This window comes from Dermochelys coriacea, chromosome 8 (genome assembly GCF_009764565.3).
Source record: "Dermochelys coriacea isolate rDerCor1 chromosome 8, rDerCor1.pri.v4, whole genome shotgun sequence".
Taxonomy (NCBI): domain Eukaryota; kingdom Metazoa; phylum Chordata; order Testudines; family Dermochelyidae; genus Dermochelys; species Dermochelys coriacea.
Window position 1 is genome coordinate 74,829,206 of NC_050075.1, and position 27,780 is coordinate 74,856,985.

At 39.0% G+C, this 27,780-nt stretch overlaps 1 protein-coding gene and 1 long non-coding RNA gene across 2 annotated transcripts in view; one reads left to right on the forward strand and one right to left on the reverse strand.

The window, feature by feature from the left end:
- Positions 1 to 27,780, reverse strand: part of CCDC18 (coiled-coil domain containing 18) — a 71,942-nt gene that overhangs the window by 25,425 nt on the left and 18,737 nt on the right. The window contains 18 exon segments of the mRNA XM_043490849.1: positions 1,786 to 1,989; positions 3,883 to 4,026; positions 4,469 to 4,585; positions 7,050 to 7,149; positions 9,313 to 9,526; positions 13,350 to 13,400; positions 13,403 to 13,512; positions 14,853 to 14,995; positions 15,492 to 15,540; positions 15,542 to 15,657; positions 17,734 to 17,850; positions 19,572 to 19,649; positions 20,598 to 20,732; positions 21,548 to 21,679; positions 22,646 to 22,756; positions 24,506 to 24,723; positions 25,430 to 25,590; positions 25,738 to 25,841. Coding sequence (XP_043346784.1) covers positions 1,786 to 1,989; positions 3,883 to 4,026; positions 4,469 to 4,585; positions 7,050 to 7,149; positions 9,313 to 9,526; positions 13,350 to 13,400; positions 13,403 to 13,512; positions 14,853 to 14,995; positions 15,492 to 15,540; positions 15,542 to 15,657; positions 17,734 to 17,850; positions 19,572 to 19,649; positions 20,598 to 20,732; positions 21,548 to 21,679; positions 22,646 to 22,756; positions 24,506 to 24,723; positions 25,430 to 25,590; positions 25,738 to 25,841 — 2,304 coding nt within the window.
- On the forward strand, positions 60 to 27,664 carry LOC122455525. Its single transcript, XR_006273752.1, has 5 exons — positions 60 to 185; positions 426 to 3,048; positions 19,404 to 19,755; positions 27,180 to 27,346; positions 27,440 to 27,664. It is a non-coding gene; the product is annotated as an uncharacterized LOC122455525 (long non-coding RNA).

Here is a 27,780-nt window from a genome sequence, read left to right on the forward strand (position 1 = left end):
CAGAAGCCAGTAAGCCACAACCAGTTTCTTTTTAGTTAGTTTCTAAAGCAAATCCAAGCCAATTGAATACCACCAGAATATATTTATATTCATTTGACTAGGATTTATTTGTAACAAACATGGTACTGGCCATTGTGTCACCATGGCCAGTACCCCCAAATGATTATTAAATCATTAGAAACTAGGTTTTAATTAAAAGAAAAGGAGTACTTGTGGCACCTTAGAGACTAACAAATTTATTAGAGCATTAGCTTTCGTGAGCTACAGCTCACTTCATCGGATGCATTTGATGAATGCATCCGATGAAGTGAGCTGTAGCTCACAAAAGCTTATGCTCTAATAAATTTGTTAGTCTCTAAGGTGCCACAAGTACTCCTTTTCTTTTTGCGAATACAGACTAACACGGCTGCTACTCTGAAACCTAGGTTTTAATTATTATTCAAATCAGTTTCTTTACAAATTAACTTTAAAAAAAAAACTTGTGTTACTGTTCATCCAAAGCAGTGCTAATAGATTCAGCTAAAACAGTGTGGCTGTGCAAGTAGGTATTGCCAGAGACTAATGACTGGCACAGGAGTAAATTAAATTAAATGTCACTTTGTTGCAAATATTTCATCATGACCTGTAAGGTTCACTCTCTTGGTATTTCATGGCCACTATCACTGTAGTATCTGAGCACCTCTCAAACACTGATATATTTATCTTCACAACATCCTTGAGGTAGGTAAACATTATACTCATTTTACAAATGGGAAAGAGAGGCAGAGAGATTAAGTTCACAGCCAAGAGTCAGGACCAGAATCCAGACCTCCTGAATCTCAGCACAGTGTCTCAAGCACAAGAGCCTCCTTCGCCTCTTTAATCACTGTGTCTTGCTTTGCAATAAAGTTACAAAACCGCCTACTGTATACCCAAGGCTCAGTTATAGCTTTTAGAATAATCCCTTCCTGAATTGTCCTCAATGTGAGGCAAAGGCTAAAAGTTATAACTCAGCCTCATGCACATATAGCAGGGTGTTTTGTTTTTTGTTGTTTTTTTTTAAATAGTTTCATTGCAAAGCAAGACACGGTGATTAAGGAGCAGAAGGATGCTAATGTGTTTAAGTGAGGCACAATCCCTATGGAGCATGGTGGGAGTGAGGTAGGGGAATATACATGGTGCATGACTAACTCTTAGGAGGATACAGCATGCACGCTCCTCCTCCCCACCCTCTTTGAGGTGGCTAATACCCTCGGGGCACTAAGAGGGACCAGTATTGTGTTCAGCAGAGCTCAGGAACTGAATCTGAGTTTGACCTCGTGGCAGGGAGAAGGGGAAAAAAAAAAAAAACGAAGATTGGCCGAAGGCTCCCCTGCAAGAGAGTCACCCTCAATCTAATTCCTAGTAGCTAGTTTCCATATGTAAATATTTCAATTACTTCCTTTTTGTTCTATGTACCAAAGGGACCTAGATTTTATTAAAAAAAAAAAAAAACCTCCAAGTCATTGGTATTTTAAAATTACAGCATTTTGGGTTCACAGACACCCATATTTGAAATCTTATTGAAAGCATAGGTTTTTGTTTAGTTGTGTTTCAATTTCAATATGTCTTTTTTCTTAATTTTATAATAAAAAATCAGCACAATACTTCCTTGTCAATACAAAACTAAATATGTGCATCTGTGCCAACAACTCTATACACCAAATAAACTGTATAGTCCACTTTCTAAAATCAACATTTTTCAATGAGTAATTCCACTCCCACTTAAAAGCAAAGCTATTTTGAGTACGTTACATGTTTGGTCACCTTTTCTTGAGACAGATGGTTCATTTCTTCCAGTTCTTGCAAGAGTCTGTCCGTTTCTCTTTGAGCTTGAACCAGCAGCCGGCGAGTCTCCAAAAGCTCCAAGTGAATGTGCTGCATCTGTTCTCGTTCTAGCCTCAACTGCTGACCTAAATCTAATGCTTCCTTGTACTGGTCTGCAATGCACTTCTCCTGATCTTTCACTGTCTGTAATAGGTAAATAATTTAAATTCTTAAAGAAAAAAAACAGATATTGAATTTGGGTTTTTTTTGTTGTTGTTTTTTTTAAATCAATGCAGCAACCCTTTTTGATTCCATTGATTCTTGGAGATTACAAAAGAAGATAGTGCAGATTAGACCTGTGGTCTATGGCAAGTCCTATCTATTCCAATACCGACTCTCCGAAAATGGCCAGTACCAGATCTTCAGAGGAAGGTGCAAGAAACCCTACAGTGAACATTTATGAAATAACTTGCCCATAATAGAAGCTTCTTTCTAACTCATGTCAATTAGTGCTTGGTTTATACCCTGAAGCATAAAAGTTTATATCCCTTGTAAAATGAATTAGATAGGAGACAACATTTGTGTTCTCATTTTCCATATAAATGTATATTTTTTTCTGAATCCCATATAGCTCTTGGTCTCATTGATATCTTGTGGCAATGACTTCCATAAACTTTTTTCATGCTGCATAACTAGCTATTACATTTTTTTTTTTTTTTTTTTTAATGTTTTGCCTTTTCAAATGCATTTCAATGAAACCCTTTTCCCTAGTTAAGTCTGAAGGTTGCTAGTGCCTAAAACAAGCAGCAAGATCGCCTTAAAAGTCCCACATAATGAAAAGTTTAGAGTGTGCGCTTTGGAATCCTGGTTTAAATTTATGGGATTCATGATTCTGCAGACAAATGCCAGGAGAAAAGTATAGAACTCTATTTTTGAAGCTTATACTCAAATTTGTTTTGAAGCTTATGCTCAAATAAATTTGTTAGTCTCTAAGGTGCCACAAGTTCTCCTTTTCTTTTTGCAGATACAGACTAACACGGGTACTACTGTGAAACCTATTTTGGAAGGGAGATTTTTGAAGTCTATTTAAGCTCATGGGAGAACCCTCCATTTTGTCTTCAGCTGGCTAAGGAGATAGCCTCTCCACCCCCAAGGATACCGGAAAGAAACTGGAACAAAAGACAGTAACTACAGGGGGTGTGAGTGATTGCTGGACCCGGACTAGAAGGAGATTAGTCTGTAAAAGGATGCTTACTGGAACTGGTGAGGTTTTGTCTGTATTCAGTTTTATTAGTCATAGATTTGTTTTATTTTGCCTGGTAATTCACTTTGTTCTGTCTGTTACTACTTGGAAACACTTAAATCCTACTTTCTGTATTTAATAAAAATCACTTTTTACTTATAATTAACCCAGAGTCTGTATTAATACTTGGGGGGGGGGGGGAAGAGGGAAGAGGAGGGGCAGCAAACAGCTGTGCATCTCTCTCTCTCTCTCTATCAGTGTTATAGAGGGTGAACAATTTATTAGTTTACCCTGTATAAGCTTTATACAGGGTAAAACGGATTTATTCAGGGTTTGGGCCCCATTGGGAGTTGGGCATCTGGGTGCCAAGGACACGAACACTTCTGTAAGCTGCCTTCAGTTAAGCCTACAGCTGTTAGGGGACATGGTTCAGACCTGGGTCTGGGTTTGCAACAGGCAAGTGGGTCTGGCTCAAACCAGGCAGGGCACTGAAGCCCTACGCTGACTGGGCATGAAAGCAGGGGCAGAAGTAGTCTTGGCACGTCAGGTGGCTCTGAGGTGATCCAACCCATCACAGGAGACTGGGAAGATCTATACACAACTATTTCTAAACAACTGGTTACACCAATACCATGACAATCCAATGATAAAAATACAATAAACTTCAGCCAAGAACTCCAGCAAGTAATTTCAGTAGAAAAAACATACTTTCTTGAAGGCATTACATTAAATAAGACAACTTTCCTCCATTGTTTATTGCTTAGTAAAATAAACAATTCATTAGACTGAAGACAAAGAATGTTCAGTTAATAAACTAATTGAAAAAAACACATTTATCCAAGAAAACAACTTACTTTTTCAATATCTGTTATTCTATGTTGTTTTCTTTCAATTTCCTTTTTTAGTTGATTTATTTCTTGATCTCTCTGGAGAAGTTCAAACTCTTTTTCATGAAACTCATCTTTAGAATGCTGTAGCTTGCAATCTAAGCTCTCAATCTAAATACAAAAAACATTTAAAGTCAGAAGAACAGCTTTTTTTTTCCTTACGGTACAAAATGAAATCCTGACAAATTCAAAAATTAGAAGTAGTTCAGACACTACATCTGCCTTTGAGTTTCCTTACCAATTGATGATATTTTACCAACACATTTTCCTATTTTAAAGAATGATTTAAGGTGTATATTTTAGGAAGTAACAAGGCTGGCTTCTCTTAACATAGCGCAATTTTTTTTTTTATTTTTAATTGGTGAACTTTAAATTTCTCTGGTTAAAAAAAAAAAACACCCAAAAAATTAAAACCCCCAAACTATTAATATCATTTTGGTCTTATTCTAGGCCAGCTCTTGCTTGCATCCATTCTTCAATCTCATTCAGATATTAGGTTATTCATTCTACCATGCTAGCCAGATTTTTATTTTAAAATCATTAATAAAAATACCTGTTTATTGCGTTCCTTAATTTCTAACTCAGTTTTCTCCAAACTACCTTCTAATCTAATTATTTTTTGTTCCATTTCTCCCCTGTGTTCACGAATAGTCATATCCAACTGGGTAACCTAAATATAAGAAAGAAAGATAAAAAAGCAACACTCTTTTGAAATAGTATTTAGAATTTTAGAAACATTCTTTTACGGAATATAAAAGAATTCAACACACCTAATGAAACTAATCCCTTTTGGCCCTGAGAATGTGGTCCCAAGTGTAATCAGTGAAATGGATCTAAGAATGGATTAGAGATCTGGCATTTAGAAATCTATTCTTAGAGGCCAAGTAAATAAAGAGAAGGGAAAAACAATTCTAATTCCATAATTTCACACATCTTGTCCATACCTCAACACAGAGAGCACAAGACAGAATGGTTACTCAGCTTTACACTGAGTTATCCGAGTAGATCACAGTGGTAAATTCTGGCTCCTTCTCAGGTTGGCCAATGTACATTGCTAAAGAGCCACGGTAATACGTCACCAGCCCCCCATCATCTCCCTCCTCTCCCAGCACCTCCTGCCCACTGGCAGCCCCGCCAATCAGTGCCCCCTGCACCTCCCAATCAGCTTTTTCGTGGCATGCAGGAGGTTGGAGGGGGGGCAGGGGAGCAAGGTCATAGCAGGCTCAGAGGAGGGGGTGGGAAGGGGTGGAGTGGGGGCAGGGGCCAGGGCCTGTGGCAGAGCCAGGGGTTGAGCAGTGAACACCCCCAGCACATTGGAAAGTTGGCACTTCTAGCTCCAGCCCCAGAGTCTGTGCCTATACAAGGAGCTGCTTATTAACTTCTGAAGAGCCGCAGGTTGGCCACCCCTGGAGTAGACTCCAAGAATGACGATCTACTGACAATGTGCCTACATAATGCACTAAAGCAAAAAATGGCCCACAGCTCCCATTGGCCGGGAACGGCAAACCATGGCCACGGGGAGCTGCAAGTAGCTGTACCTGCGGACACTCAGCGTCTCACAGCCCACCAGGGGCTTACCCTGAACAAGCCGCAAACCAAGTTTGGGAACTCCCAATCTAGTCAAATGTGCTCAGATACTACTGAGGACAGGGATATCAGTTAACTGATAGCATTTTTCAATGCAGGTCTTCATCCAGGTTATCAAATTCTGACAGGAAGTTGCCTGTGGCATAAGGTTATTACTATAAATAAAGAAAAGTCTTGGGGATTTACAGAAGGGTTTTGTTCTATTAAAGTAGTAGTTATGGGCCCTCTTAGCACCCAAAGTGTGTCATCTGACCAACCCCTGGTAATGGGTGTAGCTTGAGGAAAGTGACCATTTTAGGAATGATTTGGGAGGAGTATACAATACCACCTTGTCATAAAAATAAAGGGAAGGGTAAACACCTCAAATCCCTCCTGGCCAGAGGAAAAACCCTTTCACCTGTAAAGGGTTAAGAAGCTAAGACAACCTCGCTGGCACCTGACCAAAATGACCAATGAGGAGACAAGATACTTTCAAAGCTGGAGGGGGAGGGAACAAAGGGTTCTCTCTGGCGTGTTGTCTTTTGCCGGGATCAGAGCAGGAATGCAGGTCACAACTCCTGTAAGTTAGTTAGTTAAATATGCATTAGATTCTGTTTGTTTAAATGGCTGATAAAATAAGTTGAGCTGAATGGAATGTATATTCCTGTTTTTGTGTCTTTTGTAACTTAAGGTTTTGCCTAGAGGGATTCTCTATATTTTGAATCTGATTACCCTGTAATGTATTTACCATCCTGATTTACAGAGGTGATTCTTTTACTTTTTCTTTAATTAAAATTCTTCTTTTAAGAACCTGATGGCTTTTTCATTGTTCTTAAGATTCAAGGGTTTCGGTCTGTGTTCACCTATGCAAATTGGTGAGGATTTTTTAATCAAGCCTTCCCCAGGAAAGGGGGTGTAGGGCTCGGGGGGATTTTGGGGGGGAAAGACAATTCCAAGTGGGCTCTTTCCCTGTTATATTTGTTAGACGCTTGATGGTGGCAGCAATAAAGTCCAGGGACAAAAGGCAAAATAGTTTGTACCTTGGGGAAGTTTTAACCTAAGCTGATAAAAATAAGCTTGGGGGGGGTTTTCATGCAGGTTCCCACATCTGTACCCTAGGAGTTCAGAGTGGGGAAGAAACCTTGACACATCTTATTCTCATATAAAGTTGGATGAGGAAGGTCAAGCCATTTAAGCTTGAAGCTCACAGACCATTTTAGCTGATCTAACGGACATGATAAACAGTCTTTGGGGCAGGTGAGAGACAGAAAATTCCTCCAGAGGCTCTAATAGAGTCCATCAGCTTGGTCAGCACTAGGATGAAGCCTCACAAAGACACACAGAAAAAATTTAGACATACCCTTTACAAATGCCTCAATGGTAGGCAAACAGACATAGAATCACTTGAACTGGAACACAATATGCACTAAATGTTCTGCACTAAACTGTACTGAAAAAGTCCTCGTTTCTTGAAATGTACCAAGCAGTCTTAGTGATCATTTGGACTTGTTATACTTTAAATAAACACTCCATAGGATATTCTGGTAATATGCTTAGAAAGATCTAACCTGAGCTGCTCTTTGTTTCAGTTCCCAGTTCCTTTCTTTCAATGCCTGATCCATGTCAAGAAGTTCTTGCTTTTTGTCCTCAATTTCGTCCTTACAATACCTGCAAATTCCATATAAAAACAAACAATGTAGATGTTCTCTCTCCTTTATAAAAAGCTAGATCTCACCAGCTCCCTTGCCAGATTCCAAAAAAATCAAGTTTTCGTAAATCTGATGGACGTTATATTCTAAAACTCCAAATGTTTTTTCTTTTAAAAATGTTTGTGAATTTATTTTTGATCATACTTAGCATTCTCAAACCCAACTTCCTGGTTGAACAGTTTCTGCTTTGGTACTGCTCTGATGACATAGCGCACTCCCTTCTTCTGACTGTACATCTTGGAGGGGAGAAATCTGAAAGTGGGTGTGATACATGGATACTTGAAAAAGGAGAGAGAGTGATTCCACCACTGCCTTATCTGGAGCTTCCTTATCTCTTGAGGCCCTGCTTCTCCCTGCTGCCTGCCCCAATAGTAGCTTCTTCAGGCTTTACTTACCAGCCTCCTTGTCCCCAAACTAGTGTCAGGTGCTGTTGCATGCTCCATTCCTGCTTTCATACGGTTTGTATGGGGTCAGTGGAGAGGAGATAAGAAAAAGGATGGAGCATGCAGCAACAAATGGTCCAATGGGGGGGGGGGGGGGAGTGGAAAAGCACGTTTACATGGAAAACAATTAGGTAAAGCCTTTACGAGCCAAAACAGTGATAGATAAACAGATGGAAAGAGTAGGTACCTCAGGAAATGAAAGAGCTCCTTCTCCTCCTTCCTCTACCCCCTAGTGGCTTTGCCTAAGCACCAGAAATGGAAGCTAGAAGTCTGATGTCACTGGGTCCCTCTGTTCTCTCCTCCTGATAGTGGTGGCATGCTGCACCCTGTGGTTTTCTCCCCCCATGCCATGGCCTCCTTTAGGACATAAATGACAGGGCCATAGATGGACAGACAGAGTAGTGCTGCTGTAAGTGTCACCTTCTATATCAACAAAGCAACTCCCAGGCAGACCCTTTCTCAACCAGCAATTTTAAATTACACCTGTAAATTTAAAACTTTATTTTAAAATACATTTTATATAGTGTACTCATGGTGTGGCACACTTCTTAGCTATAGAAGCATTCAGAGTCCTTGACTGAGCAAACTGAATTAAGACAGGTTTCAGAGTAGCAGCCGTATTAGTCTGTATCGCAAAAAGAAAAAAAGAGTACTTGTGGCACCTTAGAGACTAACAATTTATTGAGCATAAGCTTTCGTGAAAAAAAAAAAAAAAAAAAAACAGCTTTCACGAAAGCTTATGCTCAAATAAGTTTGTTAGTCTCCAAGGTGCCACAAGTACTCCTTTTCTTCAAACTGAATTAAGTTTTCTTTGAATATACACCATGCCGGCCAAAGTTTTGCAACTGGGTTATCTAAAGTTAGGTAACTAATTCTGCATTTAAACACCTAAAACATAAGTGGTCTGATTTTCAGAATGCTGGGCACCTACTTCTGTGGATGCTTTGGCTACTTAGCACCTCTGAAAATATGACCACTTATGTTTTAGGTGCTTAAATGTGGATTTAGGTGTGTAACTTTAAGCATACATGTTTGCAAATGTTGGCCTCTGTTCTTTATTACAAGCTTAATTATTTTAAAATATAAGTAAACTCTGAACTGAGCAAAAAAACCTGAATGCTTTTCACGACTATCTTCAGAATGGAGATTTCCCACTAACTTTTCTATTAAAATTATTTCAGAACTACATTGCAATAAAAAGTGTATATTGAAAGTTTCATTATTTGCTATAGCAAGGTTAAACAGTTGTATTGTACAAGACAGTCATTCTTTTTACTGTCATTTAACAGCTTTGGACTTGGGCAAAATATTAACTTTTTTTTATTATTGTTATTTTTAAGGCATTCCCAAAAAATACTTTAATCTTAGTATTTTCATTTTTAGAAACTAAAAATAAACTGAAGAGCTACTTTAATGAGTTATCCAAGGACCATGCATTATATATATATAATAAAAATAAAAATAAAAAAAAAATATATAATATATATAAATTTTATATATATAAAATGCATGGTCCTTGGATATATATATATCCATCCATCCATCCATCCGATTATAGGGGACTGCTAAAGATGGAAAGCACCATCAAAACCAAGAGGCATGCTTCACTGTTCCTAAAACAAAACAAAACAAACATCACTGGGATTAAGTCTTCAAGACCTGAATAGGAGTTAGCTCACCTAAGTTCGGCTGTTAGATCCTTGATAGCAGCATACTTCTCCTCCAGAGAGGACTGTGAATTCTGTAGCACATCTCGCAGTTCCTGCAATTGTCTCAAAGTGATTTTTAATTCTCCATGGGCATTTTGTAGTTCAGCCTCTAGCTCTTCTATTCTGCGTAAAGCATCCTTTTGCTCAGTCTCACTCTGAAGCAGTTTATCTTCCAGATCACTCACTGTTATGTGAATAGAAATTGAAAAGAAAAGGGTACTCACCAGTAACTGGTTCTTTAAGTGTCACCTCTATATGTTAATACTTGCAGTATACACCCACTCCCAATGTCACTGAGCTTTGAGGACATTCTAGAAAAGCAGAGTCCCATTCAAGACTGCATGACCAATCCTTCTGTGATGTTATGAAGGTTGTGCACTACCCAACCTCCTCACTTCTTTTTGCTAACTTGGTCTTTAAGAGAGTTGAATTCTGAGGAAGAAGTGAAAGTAGGTGAATAGTGGGGAAATGAAGAGGCAACACTCAAAGAAAGAATGGTTATTCTACTGACAGAGATGTTGTAGTAAGTGTGAATCAGTGCACGTCTTGTGTGCAAATACGGAATGTTTTAAATAGTAACGTTCTGGGGCTTTGGGGGCCACGCGTGCCCTGTGGCTCCTTGTGCTCCTGTAAAAGAGCATAAAAGGTTTCTTGATGTCAAGGAGGGAAAAGGCTTCAAGTCCTCCTTGAGGAACAGGTGCATTTTCTGCTCTGAGCTGCGTTTACGCTTGGTGCAGGTATGTCTTTTAGCATCCAAAATGGATGGCATAAGGTTTCTCTGTCCTGGGGTCGGTGCTGGCACTGAGGTCATTGGTGCTGATGAGATTGGCAGAGAGAATGTCTACACCAGTGCCAATGACATTGGCATTGGCATTTTTTAGGCCTCTTCTCCCTGGTAGAACCAGAGATATAGTGCCTTGTTACCCAGTTACCAGGACAGTTATTAAAGATAGCCTCCTTGACTCCAGCTTGGAGGATCTCTCTTCTCTGGGATCAGATGCTACCTTCAAAGGAATGCTCCAAGAATATTGATCAGGGATATGTCCTTCCCTGAGGCAGAAAAGAGATCTGTTGTGCCCATAAATTAAAGGCATAAGACCGTCACACAAAGGACAGGGTATAAACCCTCTGGGCTTAGAGTCTGCCATTACTAACTAAGCGCTTTGTTCCACTGTTCAAAGAAATATGAGAGGGTCTCCCCTCCATCTCCCTCTTCTTTTTGGGGTGGCGGGGAGTACAGACTCTCCAATTAAAATGAGGAAAGTTTTTAATAATAGGGTGAAGAGGATTTCTCCAGAAAAAGATTGCATTTGAAACAGAAGAGCAGACTCGATAGTCTATCTTGATGCCACAGAAAGTAAGAGGGAACAGAGGGTATGTATGTCATAAAGTCAACTTACACCTACCACAGTAATTACTACAGTGGTGCATGTCCACAGTACGCTCCTTGTGTGAGTGGTGCACGTCCTCACCAGAAGTACTTCCACCATCCAAAGACGAGGAGTGTACGGAGCGGAGAGCCTGGTCTCTCAGCATCACTGGCAGCTCCCTTCCGGAAGCCCGGCTGCACCACAGGCTCCCTGCAGACTGCCATCCCACCCCCACCGTCCCTATTCCCTGCCGAGAGCACGGGGGAAGCTGCCCAAGGCTTCTCGCCCCTGGGGAGTAGGAGCTGGGCAGCCATGTCATTTTCATGGCTCCAGAACCATGAAGTTGACAAGGCTGCCCGGCTCCTGGCAGGGGTCCAACCGCCCCAGCTTCTCACCCCTGTTCCCAGCTGGGAGGGGGGTCCAGCTGCCCAGCTCTCCAGGGATACGGGCACAGTTTGGCCTTTTTGAATTGACAAGTCCGCCAATATTTGACGTAAGGAACACAGCATCTACACAGATTCTGTGTTGCCCTAATTACACCATCATAAGCCCTATGCCTCTTGTGGAGGTGGAGTTATTATGTTGGTGTAGTAGGGCACTTACATCGGTGGGAGCACGGCTGTAGTGTAGATACTGACATAATTAGGTCAACATAAGCTGCCTTATGTCAACCTAACTGTGTAGTGTAGACCAGGCCTGAGGAAGGGTCACAGCTGCACTGCCCTTTATGCCCTGGCAGGAGAAGAAATAGGATGCATGGATGGCCGTGATGGACACTCTCTTCAAAAGATTCTGCGCTTGTGTACATAAGGCTCATATGCCCCTATAGTGGGACCCATATTAACTGGTTCTTCTTTTAAATGTCACTGTAAGAAATCTACCTTTCTTTGAGTTGGCCTCTGCATATTCCTAAATGTGGGAGTTTAGTAAGGCAGGCTCAGAAGTTCTAATTAAGCAGGAGCTCCAGAATTACCCTCCCAAAATATGTATCTGATCTAAATACCAAGCTGCGGAGTATGCAGTGCTGCATAAATTTCTCAACAAAATTTCCTGCAGATTTCTATAATGACAATATTACAGAAGCAGGCTATTAAGATTCATTCTGATAAGGTGGTATTATGTCCTCTAGCCCAACACATCTTGGTACATAATCTAATCCATTTTGACAGGTACTAAGTGGAAATAGCATTCCCTTCACACTGATCCTCAATGGCTACAAACAGTTTAGGTGCCTTCTTAAATGTCTTAGTTAACCCTACCAATGTTGTATAGAAGCCTAAAGATGAGACTTTGCATTGGTAGTGATTTTCTCCCACACAAAAAAATACACATACTTTATGAACTCTATTCTGTTTTGTGAATGCCATTTATGAGTATAACCTTCACTGTGGACTAAAGCATCCATTTTGTAGCTGAGATTTGATATCTAGTGGACAGACAATGGCTGAGAAGCAGTGGCAGAGCGGTCAAGTGCTACTGACATTGAACGGCTCTTTCCCAATGGAAAAAATGGGTTTTCTACCAGCAGGACCATTGATTTAGACTCTCTTTTTACACAAAGCTGATGAGGGTGGGAGCCGGAGTCTCCCCATCCCAAGCTTGCAGTACATGAGGACTCAGGGGACACAGTCAGTTTTAAGAAGTGATCATTCTCTAAGGAAATCCAGAAACAAGATAGCCAAGCCAAGAAGGCCAGAAGGGCTGCCTGGCCTAAGGACTCAGACCACACCCAGGATTTACAGGGGTGGTGAAATCAACTGAGAGGGACTGCATTTAAATGTTTCTTGTTTTTCATCTATCTATAGCCCTCTTGTTCTTTTTTAAGAGCAAAGTGTTTGTTGATAAAAATTCCATTGTTTAGTCTGTGTGCCTTGCTTTACTACCATGTTGTCCCTGAAGGGTGTAACTAGGAAACTAGAGGTCCCACAGGCAGCTGAACTCTAGGGGAGAATATGTCTAAGCAAATGGGGGCTCAAGAGGGCTGCAGCACTGGTTACAGGGTCTAGCCCGAATGCGGGGCACCACTACCCAAGAAGCGTGTCAGTCATGGGTATGCACCTGGGACTGCCTTTGAGACCCAGAACTACAAGCAGTGATCAATCATTACTCAGATGAAGGGGGCATAGACGCACGTGGGATTCAGCAGTTGGATACAATTATAAGAAACTGGTGTCCAGAGAATGAGATTGGACCAAGATTGTGACAAAAAACCTGAGCCAGTCTTACAGAGATACAATAGGAATTTGAACTTTCTGATGTAATTGTTCAATATCTTTCATGTCCATTGATGGAATTTCTTTATTGGAATGAGAAAGAATTTGAAGCTGATATTAGGCCATGATAGCCTGGATAATTGGTGACACTGATTCTCAATGTACCTGAGACTCCATGGGGGAAAGGCACACCCCACAAGTGGGAATATATATATAGAGGCCACTCTAAAATGAAGAAGTCCCTATAACATTCTACTACCCAGATCTTTTCAAATTGCAAGATTATGAAAAGTCAAAATAGTTATATATAGAGAGTCCCTCGCAACTAACTACAAAATAAATGGAGGGGGAGAGAATCTACATAAAGCATAAGAAAATGAGCCTTAAAGATATTATTTTTTAAAAACACATACTAATCATTTACCTTGTTGTGTTTTTTTATTTAGTTCTGACTGAGTCTGCTTCCAAGTCATTCTAAGTGACTTAACTGCACTGTTTTAGTTTCACCATCTCGTCTTAAATGCACTAGTTCTTTCTCCATACCAATTAGCTCATCCTTGCACTGATCCATCTCCAGCTTAATCTGCCTGAACAAAATACAAAAGGAAATAGAATTAACAAATCACAATTGGAATAATAAAGACAACAATTTCCCTCACCTCTTTGTGCTCCTCCTAGTCCTTGCTCTACCCAGAGACTCCTGCAGGAGTCTTCTTGCTTCCTGCAATTCTCCACTCACTAGGCCATAAGCCTAGGAGTCACCTAATAGCGGGGCTACTTCCCCTGCTCCTCCTACAGGAAACCAACTGCAGTTCATCAGCTCAACTGAGCTCTGGCTGCCTTTATAAGGCTCAGGTGCTCTTCAGACTATCACCTGACTACCATACCCCAAAGTCTCAGTTGGAAGGTAGCCGATTATCCAGAGGTGAAGCTGAGCCCATCTTCCCTAGAAGGGCCAGTTATCCTTGACAGATTGCTATTTTCTACCTGAGTCAATGGCTTTGGTATGCAATGAACACAAACAGAGAAATGTATACAAAGGCTGCAGCTAATCAACTCTTTACGAGTTGGATACCATTTCAACATGTACTATCAATTTAACATACTGTATTATTTCAACTGCATTTCAGGTAACAGTTCTGTATAGTTTCCCCAAAGAAATGAAACAAGTTCATTTTATTTCATCCTTTTACTTGTATTTGTAATATGAGCACATTGGTATGGAATCAATAAAAACAGTAAGTGGGGAACCTACTGATGCCTTTTCACAGACATTATTCAGAAAACACCACATTTTAAGGGGACACTGATATTAATTTTTGTAAAAATTATTTTTTGGATAGCGCACTTTTAAAAAGTGTACAAATGGAAAGAAATAGATTTTAAAAAATTCTATAGTTATTTATAAGGCTTTTCTGCTTCTCTTGCTGACAAGAGTATTTTCGGGATGGAGAGTGGTCAACCCCCAGGAGCATTTATAATCAGCATTTATTTTTTTAAACCAACTCAAGTCCCAATTTCATGAAAGCACTTAGGAACATGCTTACTTTAGGCATAAACTGAAATTCGTGTGTTTATGCATTCTTCGCTGAACAAGAATGCTTTCCTGAATAGAGGCATATAGAAGGACTAAGCCTGGATATCTGTTTGAAATTAACAAAAAAAATAGAAGTATCCTTAAGCTAGAAATAAGGCCTGAATTCAATAAGGTGTAGGGATTATTAACAGGTTTCAAATAGGTACATACTCAAGTACTTTGATGAATCAGGACCCAAGTACTATTCTAATGCTACATGTACCTGTAAAAATATACTCCTTTCAAGAAAAGCATCACATTTTGTAATACAATTTTTAGTAGTTTTATAATACAGGATCTTCAGAATACACCAAATGGGGAAAAAAAATTTAAAAAATGTTCTACACATACCCAATTGTGCTAGTAAGTTCAACCACCTTCTGTCTTTTTAAATCTGCTTCTGAGAAGCTATAAGGAGCTTCCCTTCTGCCCTTTCTCAACTCTTCTTCTGAGTTTTCTTTCTGTTTTTGAAGCTCTTGCTCCAGTTTTGATACCTATTTAAAGTTGTATTTAATAAGGTATTTAATATCTATACTGTTAAAATATATATCAAAGAATAAAAAACTACATATGAAAGGGTTATAAATATTTCATTTCTTTGGTTAGCATCCTAAAATTGCACAGATCCTAAAATCAAACAGAAATCTGCAAAGATACTTTTAGAGAATAATATTTCTTATCAGTTTAATAAGTGCTACAAAAGTAACTAGACCCAAAATTTCTTATTATGATGTATTGGTTTTTAATTATACACCTACAGCCTGATTTTCAAGTACTGAGCATCCACAACTCCACCTGAAATTAAGTGGACACTCAGAACCTCTTATTCACTCAGGCTACTATAATAATTACGTCAATTACATCTGATAATTAAAAGATTATCAACAAGTAAGCTATCCAAATAGACAGATCTTGCAATGCCATATAAATCCATTTAATATTTATGCTTACCTATACTATTTCATTCTTCTCATTATGAATGTACTTTACCTGTTTTTCAAGTTTAATTTGGCTGTCCTCTAGCTCTCCATTTCTAATGTCTCCTGCTGTACATTTGCTGCTGCTGCTGCAGAGTTTGCTGTAGGAGGACATTTTGTTCAGTGGTGTCCTGAAGATTATGATTTCTTAGTTTTATTTCTTTTTGTAACCGGTGCACCTGAAAATACATTAATTTTCTTTAGAATGAAAACCAAGATATTTATGCCTATCTTGCTTCCATTTAAGTCGGATCATCCCTATTGTTCTTCATGAGAGGATGATCAGACCCAATTGCAAAAACAAACATACAAAAAAGGCTTCAACTCTATATGAGGATAACAGGGAGAACACTAGCACTGGCTGGCAAGGAGCTGAGACTAGTACCTGTTACTTGGAGCATGGGCAGATGTGTGGGATTAAGGGGGGGGGGAGAAACGGATCCTTCACACACCCCGATCCCTGCACTAGGACTGGCCCTGTCACACACCTGCTTGTGTGCCAAGCATTGGATCCTGCTCTCAGCTCCTCACCAGCCAGCCCTAGAGTGTTTCCCCTGGGCCTGCTGGGGACTATGGGCGGGGGAGGGTGGGGGCGAAAGGGAATCCAAGACTCCTAATAACTGCACTTTGTCCGTCCTGCCCCTTTCTCCCCACCAGCTAGTCAGGAGCAGCAGCAGCAGCAATCTGGGTGACAGCTGAGTGCAGAGTGACGCCAGGTTTAAAATCCCTGTCCTGGGCCACACTGGGCCAGATGTCTGGTGCCATCTGATGAGACACCCCCAATAACCTCTGGCTTACCACCCCTTCTACTTGGAATGATAGGCCCCGCTGCCTCCCAGCCTGCTAACCCTCCACAAGCAGCTGCAGCCTTAGCAGGGAATGGAAGCCGAGATGGCCACTTCTTCCTCCTTGCTGTTGGGAGAAAATTGCTGCAATTTTCAGGGACAGGAGGAGGCTTAGCAGCTGTACACATCCCATGAAATTCAAAACACTTATCCGTGACACTGCTGTCAATTAAAAAAAAAAAAAGTGATTTACACTGGGTCTTATATATAGGTTATCTTTCCTATATAAAAAGAGGTAATGTAAAATTAACAGTCGATCACTCTTCCTCAGCTTCCTATCCTCTCTTGGCTTTGCAATTTTGTGGTTCCTGGTTCTCTTTCTATCCTACTCCTTCAGCGGCTCATTCTCCCCTCCACATTCTGTCCTGGTTCCTCTCCTCTTCTCTATTTTTGCAACCTCCATCTGTTCCCCTCTCCTCCAATTACCACCTATATGCAAATGAGCCAAGATTTTCAACGATTAGTGATTTTCAGTACCTAACTTGAGACACGTTGAAGGAACCTAATTTTCAGGGGGTAGATGCTCAACATTTTCTGAAAAGTCATACCTCTTTGAAGCATGTCAAGTTGCACACCCAAAAATGGAGGCAACCATTATCACCAGTCACTTATGAATATCTTGGCCATGATTACCAATCTTTACCTTTAAACTTGCCCGACTATCCAGTCTCCCCATCTCTAAGTATCAGTTATAGATTTTAAGGACAGAAGGGATGAGTAGATCATCTGGTCTGACATCCTGTGTATCACAAGCCATAAAATTTCATCCAGTTATTCTTGTACTCAGCCAAATAACTTGTTTTTAGTTAAAGCGCATCTTCCAGAAAGGCATCCAAGAGATAGGGAAATCCATCACTTCTCTTGGCAGTTTGATCCAATAATCAATCACTCACTGGTAATATTATTGCTTTATTGCTAATTTGAATATGTCTGGCTTTAATTTCCAGCGACTGGTTCTTGTTATGCTTTTCACCACAAAATTCAAGGGCCATTTAGTACCCGTTTCCCCCCCCCCCATGAAGGTACTCCTATACTATAATCAAGTCACCTTACTAACTTCTTTTTGATTAGCTAAACATTCACACAACTACCATAACCCTCTCAATCTCAGTCATTCCATAACTGAATGCATCTTTCCTCCTGATCCTGCTTCTCTGGCTCTATTAACAACTCCCTTATATTGGATACTACTACTTTTCACCTACCACACCCACTCTCATTTGCTTCTCCCTCTTGGTCACAAAAATTTGCCCCCTTTTCACAATCCCTACTGCTAAAATTTTGTTCACCTCTCTCCTTGCCTACTATATCTTTCTTTTAGACACAAATTCTAATATTTCATAATGGATAAACACCAGTTATCTTTGTAACAGAGGAAAAACTAAGTTGACAAAACAAATTAAAGTTTACCTCTTCAGACTTCTTCTTTAACTGCTTTTCAAATGACTCCTTATTTTCTTCTAATTGACTCAGATACAATTTAAGTTCTTCCTTACAAATGTCTAGTGCTGACTCTAGTTGTCTGACCTAGTTGGGTGCAAGAGACCATTTAAAATAATTAATGACTAGTTGTTCAGAATTGATCAAGAAGTCTAAAATAATTCATTAAAACCCGTTTGTTAATTCTGCCATTTTGAGTGATATAACTACAAAGATGATTAAAAACAAAAACAAAAAAAGCAAAAATTTATCTGAAATTTACTATTAACCTTTAAATAATTAAAAATATTCATATAAAAACTTACGAAATTTATGCTTTTGTTTAAATCATGAGAAATCATCAATTATGCAGAGACATTACAATACCTGTCAGCAGTTACAATTTAAGGACTATATATATATTTATATTTTCACAATTCTGAGTCAGCTATCCACTTGCACATCATTTATAGAGAAAGTGATAAAAAGGCTATAAAATGCCAGCTTTATGTATGGGATTACCTTCATAAGGTTGAGAATGATACATTCTTATGTAAATTATGACAAGTCAACATTCAAAAAAGTAGATTAATATCTAAAACCAAAACATTTTATTGGGCTACTACAAAATAACAGATCCACTTTTAATTTTCTTCATTGAGACTGCAGTTCCTGAGTTTCATCAGGAGGGAAAGGACAAGGTAAACATAAAACAGCATAACATGACGACGACGACAACAATTTAACAAAATGTATCTTACATTTATACCACTACTAATTTGGACTTCCACCCTGAAATCACAAATTTAGACAGATATACAATTTATATACAACAATAACTATGGACCTCTCCCCCAGCTGAAGCGCAACTATCTCTTGGGTGAAATGCAGCAACTGTAATATTAAAACAGCTGTGGGTAGGAAGCGAAGATTTCTATATCAAATTGCAACAGACGTGGAAAATTTAGATAGGCAGTCTGCAGTTTTCCACACTAGAATTTTTCTAGACCATAAGATTAACACACATATTTTTCCCCCCTCCCTTAAAAAAAAAAAAATTCAAGTTTTCTCTGATTAGAAGTAGTCGGGGACTTTCATTTTATATTTCACCAGAAAAACATTACTGGCAGCAGTACCCTATAACAGACCACCGGTTCAGTGCAAACTCAGATGGAAGCAAGCCACCTAATGAATCACCAATGCCACTTCTTACAGCACCTAGATGATACCTGAATGGCTTCTCATCCCAACCAATATTAGGTTATGAATTCAGATGTTATTATAGCACAAGATGGCATTGCTTGGTAAAACTGTTGCCAGTACTGCATTGAAGAAGCTTGCCAGATGGACACCAATAGGAGGAGTAGACAAGCTAAAGAGGTTGAAGAAGTCAGTTTACTTTTACAGTTACTATTTAGCCTAAAATAAATATTGCATCTTTAGTGAAAATGGGGTGGGGGAAGGGAGGACACTTATTCGTCACTCTCTTGTCTTTACAGACTCCCCAAACTATCTCCGAATGTTGTGATTCCAATTCTGCTCTACTTGTACTACGAGAGCAGCTTAGCAAGGCAAATGATCTTTGCTGGTACATACAGCAGTCATTTAAAGCAGGTTTCACTATAATTTTTCTCTTTCGTTCATTCTTTCTTAAAATGAAGATTGAGAGAAGGACTGGAAGGTAATGACACCTTTTGGAATATTTACATGAGCTCTATAAGTAACTTGGAGGTGTCTCATCCAGAGGGAATGGAAAAGAGCTACATAAATATTGCAATTCAAAAAAGAAAAAGGTATTAAATCAAAAAACAACAAAAAATCATACTTACTTTGATTGTTTCTTCTGTTAATTGGCTTTGCAACATTTTCAAAGCTTCTTCTCTCTTGATATTTTGCTTTTCCATTTCCTGTTTGCACAGATTTACCAAAGGAGACAAGATGTGAATATAACTGCATATATAAAAGTTATACTATTGGAAACCAGCATACTAGAAAACGGAAAAAAAAAATTTGGTTAGTGACAAAAATGTTTGTCTTTATATTGTATTAGCGTGCATTTTACTTCTAAGTGGATTTGGCCCTGATTCTGTCATGTTGTGGTCCCTTTACACTTCTCCAGTGGCAGAAAGGGGGTATAAAGAGTAGGCTGCTCCTGCAGAATATTCTTAGTATAGGTAAGGCCCTACTTGAATTGCAGGATGATTGTCAAAAAAATTGCAGCCGAATTGCGGACAAGCCATGGAAAATTGCAGAAAAGTAATAATGGACCTTATTATTTGCAGTAATAAAGCCCAATATTACTTTTCTGCAATTTTCCAGTTGGCTGAGAGTGGGCACTCCCACTGTTGGCCACCTAGGTCTGAGAGCAGGGGCCTGGGGCTGACAGCGGCCACCTGTCAAAAGTGCAGTGGAAGCCTAATATTGTAGAATCCGCAGTATCACAAGGTACATAGGGCCTTAATTATAGGATAGTTCTTCACCTGATATAGAGCTGATGTAAGGCTCTATGCTGGCCTCCTTCCTTGTCCCTAGTGGAAGTGGCATATTGAGATGCAACCCAGGATGTGACCAGAGTGCTATTCTATGCTGGAATAATGAGCCATGGAGGGTCATTAAAGTCAGGGCAATTTAGGGGAGCTCTGGGACTGGTCTAGGTTGCAGCAGGTACAGAGACCAGAACTAGGGAGCAGGCGAAGGTGGCTTTAAATTAAAACAAAAAAAAAACACCTTTGTCTAACCCACCTTTCCTGTACCCAGCAAAATTAAAAGAGTAAGATAGAACTGGCCCTTCATCTCTAAAAATTAGTCAATCAACATTTAGTTTGCTTTTAGAGAGAATTAATACTCAGTATTACCTCTCTGCTTTCTATCAGCAGCCGATCCAATGATTCAAGGTGACGCTGTTTACATACAATATCTTCTTGTAAAACAAACATGGTCTTCTCTAGCTCATTAATTTGCTGGTGTTTCATAGCCAGCTGAGTCTGAAGCTATACACCAAAAAAAAAAAAAAAAAAACCATTATTTATTGTTTTTATGTAGTTTCTTATACAAGCCTTTTGAGATTTAAAAACATCTACACCTATGGGTCCATTTACCACCAAAATGCAGTCACCCCTAGAGTGAATACAAAATGATCATACTGATGCCATCAGAAACAGCGTACAACCTAGGAACAGGTATAAAAATTACATTACTGATTAAAGCAACAGGAGAACATAGGCAGAATATAGTTACTTCGCATGCTGAAATTGGTCAGGACAACAAGACATACAACTCTGCTTTTGCAAAATATGACATGAAATCTTCCATGACTGCAAGCAGTAAGGGTTTCAGTTTCAAAAAATGTCATCTGAAAGTTATTAAATATTTCTAAAAAAATTGGAGGAACGTTATCAAAGACCACCCTGAGCCCCAGGACCCATGATGTGGAGAGTCTCGGTGGAAAAGAAAATACAGCGTGGGGCTGTATTATTTTTGTTGGGGATTCTCCTCATGGCTAGAGGAGAGATGCTCAAGTCAGTCTCCACCTTCTCCCCACATTAAGGGCCCTGGAGAGAGGTCTTCCTGGGGTCCAAGGAAATGGGGTGATGGTGTTATAAAGGTGTCTTACTTTCACTTCTATATGGCAGAGAAGAGAGTCACAAGTCTCCGGGGGACAGTCTTTATAATGCTGAATGCTAGGGGGAGGAGATACCATGAACTTTTTAACCCCAGAATTACTGAGGAATGAAGATATGGAAATTAAATTTACGTAGAAAACATTAGAGATATACAAGACACACATTAGTGCACAATCTCTTACTATTTCAATCTGTTTCTCCATCTCTTTGTGCTGTTCAAGATGAATTAACTTTGCTTTTTCAAAGGCTATAGTTACTTGCTCATGTTCTTCATTGATATTTGCTTCCAAGTTGCGAATCTGGCCATTCTTTTCCTGGAAATATTTTTTAAAATCCTTAATAGGAATATACAGATCTTTTGATATCAGGTAATGAATTATTTTTTGTGTAAGCAGTAAGGAAGTTTGAAAGTCTCAGACTCATAAGAACAACATAAAATTGAAATTTAATATTAATGTTTTACATTTATATAGCATCTTTCACCCTATAAAATCTCAAAGCATTTTACAAAAGTACAGTATATACATGGAGCACCACTGAAATGCATCCATCTCAGACATGGAGGGCAGCTGCCAGATGGATAGCTGGCACAGATGACGGCACACAGTAGTGAGTGAAGGAAAATGTTGGCCAAGGATACCAAGGCAAACCCCTACTATTACAGGAAATGTCATGAGGCCATAAAAGGAAAATAAAGTAATTTTACTCCAGGGAATATAAATATGAAGGAAGTTAAGAGAGCAATCTTAAGAGTATAAAAACTAAACTATTTTAATACTTTGTACTGTAATTCCTTTTCAAATTTAACAATGCAGGAAAGATTTGGATTTTGAATCATTAAATATTTCTAACTGACAAATATTTCCTGCAAATAACTGTAGAAAAACAACAAAAAAAAAAAAAGACAATTACAAAACTGCTTCTTGGATTTAAAAAAAAAAAAAAAAAATTATGAGTAAAATCCTGGCCCTACTGAAGTAATTGGCAAAACCATCATGGACTTCAACGGGGCCAGGATTTCATTCCACATATAATATTAAGAAAACTATTTATATCCGTTTAAGAATTTTCATGGCTGTTTAAGGGTAAAAAATGCCAGGATAGTTCTATTTAAAGCAAGATTATTTGTGTTATTAAAATTGTGTGATATGTACTAAGAGATCTTGCACTCTATCTGGTTTGTACATGTATAATGCCAGCACAATAACCAAAAATATAGAGTAACACACCAAAATTGTGTGATTTTACACAATTATGACTTCTCAATGAAAATTTCTTACTATGAGCTCCTGATCCAGCTCAGTACATCTTGCAGCAGCAGCAGAATAAGCAACTGTCTTTTCTTCCAACTGCTTTTCAAGTACTGAAAGCTGAGAGGACTTCTTTGTTATCTGAAATAAACAGAATATAAACCATTAAAAGAGATCTATTTTCTTTCCTAATGTAAGATTATAAAGACCTATGCATGTGTACATTTTTTTAACTGTGATGTTTATATAATGGTGCCTATGTAGTGTAAGTACAGCCTGCTAAGAGCAGTATGGTAGGTAAAGATTATGTAGGACAACTGATTCAAGGTTTCTTCAGTTACTTGTGAATGCATTCTTGAAAACTGAATTGTTATTAACTATTTTTTTTATTAGTTACACCGAAAAAAAATTGTAAGGCAATTTATCTACAATGTGTGCAATTTACCATAAATTACAATGACACAACAGTGAGTCAAATGTTCGACAGCTATAATACTTGGGGTCTGTCATTAATATAAAGGGAAGGGTAAACACCTTTAAAATCCCTCCTGGCCAGAGGAAAAACCCTTTCACCTGTAAAGGGTTAAGAAGCTAGGATAATCTCGCTGGCACCTGACCAAAATGACCAATGAGGAGACAAGATACTTTCAAAGCTGGAGGGGGGAGAAACAAAGGCTCCTTCTCTGCCTGTGTGTTTTACCAGGAACAGAAAAGGAATGGAGTCTTAGAACTCAGTAAGTAATCTAGCTAGATATGCGTTAGATTCTGTTTTGTTTAAACGGCTGATAAATAAACTGTGCTGAATGGAATGTATATTCCTGTTTTTGTGTCTTTTTGTAACTTAAGGTTTTGCCTAGAGGGATTCTCTATGTTTTGAATCTGATTACCCTGTAAGGTATTTACCATCCTGATTTTACAGAGGTGATTCTTTTACTTTTTCTTCAATTAAAATTCTCTTTTAAGAACCTGATTGCTTTTCATTGTTCTTAAGATCCAAGGGTTTGGGTCTGTGTTCACCTATGCAAATTGGTGAGGATTTTTATCAAGCCTTCCCCAGGAAAGGGGGTGTAGGGTTTGGGAGGATTTTTTTTTTGGGGGGGGGGGGGAAGATGTTTCCATGCGAGCTCTTTCCCTGTTATATTTGTTAGACGCTTGGTCATGGGAGCAATAAAGTCCAAGGGCAAAAGATAAAATAGTTTGTACCTTGGAGAAGTTTTAACCTAAGCTGGTAAAAATAAGCTTAGGGTTTTTTTCATGCAGGTCCCCACATCTGTACCCTAGAGTTCAGAGTGGGGAAGGAACCTTGACAGGGTCATTAAAACAGCCATTATAAAACAAATTATGCTGAAACTGTATATACATGTTAGGAATCTGAATGCTAATGCAGTTTAATGCCATTGGTGAGTAACAGCTTTCTTTGCCTTAAATTTCTCTTGTGATTATCCAGTAATAGTTCTGGTCTCTGGCAAATATACAGCATATTTCTCATTGAATACATACTCAGCATTTGGCTATCCACTAGTAGGTCTCTCTCTCTCTCTCTCTCTCTCTCTCTCTCTCTCACACACACACACACACACACACACACACACACACACACACACGTCTACCACAAGAGGGCACACACTGACAATCTAAATAGCAACACTTTACACTGCAGCTTTATAACCTGGGATTTCTGATGTTATTAACATACAAAGATCTGAGTTTTATCTTCAGATTTTCCTGCACCCCCAATAAATTTACTAATTCGTATTCTCTCTAAATAGTCTTGCATCAGAAAACAAACATGGCAATGAAAGTTTTCAAAAAGAGGAAAATCTATGTCAACTATTACATTTAATTCAGTGATCAAAGGTTATACACTTTTCAGCCCTCCTAACAACTTACTTCTCGCTGCAAGTTAGTAGTTTTTGCAGCCTTCTCCAGTAGTTCTTCCTGTATAATTTGAAACTGACTGGCTCTCTGGGCCATGCTGGTCTTTAAAGAAGAACTCTCCTCTTCTGCTTTTGACAGCTTAGCACGTAATTCTTCTATCTCTCTTGTTAATCTTCGACGCTCTTTTTCAAACTGTTTACTGATGAGTTGCAATTGTTGACATTTTCTCTCTCTTCTTTTTTAAAAAAGTTTTATTTATAGATGACAATTAAAATTAGAGATAATCAAGTTGTTAAAAAAAAAAAAAAAAAACAAAAAACCACATGCCTGATGAAGACAAGGACTAGTTTGACAGTACCATGTTAAACTACCACATCTCCAGGGCCAAGAGCAACCTCAGACAAGTTTGCCCTCGAAGTCAATGCTGTTGTGGAGGTGCATTTAGGCTTGTGGAGAAAAACCGCAAAATGCACTGCTCTGAATGTACACCTGAAGTCATTTTATCGTGCAGCACTGAGGGCAATCAGAACCCTATTCTTCTAGAGCTGAAGAGCCCTAATGATGGTAGAAAAGAAAAAATGAATAACTGGAGACCCCATCATAACAGAAAAGGGAGAAACCTAAGTTTTCCATTTGTAATATATTTTGAGTCTGGGCCAGGGCAAGCAAGGAAGAGCCCATTAGCCAAAAAAAAAAAAATAATAATAATATAAAAATAAAGTTAAAATGCACATTGAGCCTCAAGACTATGATAAATACCAAGTACCTAAACCCTTGCTCTCCATAAGGGCATCTGTTATCTTGTTACAGAAAATATTGAAATAGCAAAATTAAAACCCACAAAAAATGTTAACTCGCATTCTGCAGTCATTTTTAAATAACTATGTCAGAAGGTATTTTATAGCTTTTAAGTGCACTATTTTTCACCATGCTCACCTGTTTGATTTCCAATCAATTTTACAGGTTCTGTTTCTAGGCCATGTAATCTGCCACCTTCTTGTCCCTCATAATCATTAGAAAGATGTTGAGCTACTTTACTGACAGTTAGGTTTGCCTGAAGCTTCCGAATTTCTGCTTCTTTCATTGCCAGTTTGATTCTAGCACAAAGAAAAAAAAAAAAAAAAAAAGATATAAAATATTATGAGAAAGTATTCTTTGAAAGTATTTTTCTCCCTTTGCCAGTAGCAATACCTCCTAAATACTATTCTAAAGTCCTGCTATGGTTCAGGACCCTTAAAATGTACCTTAGGTCTGCAATCAGGGATTTGTTTGATTCACAACAAGAGGTATACATAGCTTCCTCTGCGGAGGAACTGGCCATTTGACGTTTAGAGTGATGCAATGTAAACTGCAAGTTAAGAAAAAAAAAGAACTAATGAAAATATAAACTTTTTCTATGATAAATTCACATACTGTACAAGCAGAATGTTTTGCAAGGCACAAAGATTTGAACATCCTGGCCTGAGTGGGTACATATACATAGATTCCTAAAAAAAAAAGTGACATTTGGAGGGGATAAGCATCAGAAGTCCCATCAAATCAAGCTGTGGGCAACAGGCACCTTGAAACTCAGGTCATATACTTAGATGCCTAAATTTAGACACTCAAATTTGAAAATTTTAGCCATTAAATATCACACTTACAGAGTATCAGTAATGACTCCAAAGTTGAGCTTGTTTTGAACTTTTCACTTAAAAGAATGTTAATTCTGCTTTATTTCAATGAGTGAATTTAATCTCCCAATTTTTCACAATTACAGTTGAGAGGACATCTGAATTTGCTATTAAATTATTCGTAAAAAATAATTCTCCCCCCCCCCCAAAAAAATCCATTCAGTTTGAAATTGGCATTATTACAACATCTCTGAGACAGCCCACTTTGGAGATTCAAAAATTACAAAGAAATAGTGTTATTCAACTTTCTTCTTAACTCTGTAATTTATGGAATGAAAAGCAGACGGAGAGATCAGCGTCCACCATGTACTCCTGCTCTCCAGTGCTGCCTCTCTGGCTCTGCTACCTAGTCCACCTCCCTCTCTGCTCATCAAATTACCCTCCAGACAGCACCTAATCTTAGGTTTCTTTGTGACTCCTTCCCATCCATGCTCTACCCACCAAATTTCTTGCAGACCTGATAAAGTTCACAAGTGCAAGTCCCAGTTTGATGGGCCAGATCTTCATTCTGGTGAGCTACATGAAGTTTCATCATCATCATCATCACGTTCCCATTACGCCTCTGGCATCTAGGGAAGCGACAAAGCTCCTCCACTCCTGTCTGTTTCTGTCAAGTCTTTCAATGGTTCCCCAACTGTGCCCCAGGTTTTTCAGTGCAGCTTCCACAGTTCTTCACCATGTTTTCACTTGCCTTCAGGTGTCCATATTATTGCTACTCTGGTGATGGAAACAGTTTCCATCCGAAGCCAAGGCCAATCCATTTCCAATGCCTCCTGGCAATGATAGTCCTCCTATCCTCTTGGCTGCACTATGCCAATATATCTTGGATTGAGATTGTTCTGGGCCAAAAGATACGGAAGACTTTTCTGAGGCACGTTGTATGGAATGAAGACAGTTTGGACATGTCATACGGTCTCATTCCCCAGCATTCTGCACTATAAAGTAATATTGAAAGTACACTGCTCTGATAAATCTTGAGTTTGATTTTGGTGTTGTATTTTGATGTTCTCCAGGCTTTATTTAAGCTCCTGAAAGTGTTCCTGGCTTTATTGATTTTGTTCCGGACATCCTGGTTTGTTCCACCGTCCTGACTGATGGTGCTGCCCAAGCATGTGAATGTTTCTAATTGGTGAAAACATTATCCTCTACCAATACTAGTGATGGTGAGGCAATATTAAAGGTAATTCTATCTATCTGTCTTATTGCAGTTGATTTTCAGTTCATTTTGCTGGCTGAATGCATTAAGCAGAGTTGTTTTTTTCCTTGTATATAGAGTTGGGTATGTGATCAGAGATAGAGACCATCTGCGAAGTCCAGGTCTTCAAGGGATGAGAAGGATATCCATTTAATGCCCGTTGGCACTCTCTTTTTACACTGCATTACCCAGTCGATGGCAATGTTGAAGAGGATTGCAGATATGACATCCCTGACATACTCCTGTTTGGACTTCAAAACTGAGCTCACTGTAATCAACACTGCATGTAAAGTTGAAATAAAAGCTTTTGATTATGTTGTTTTATGGAGAGGGATTCCATATGCCTGCAGAATGCGCCATAGGCTGGTCCTGTGAATGCTATCAAAAGCCTTCTCAAAGTACATACATTTCATAGAGAG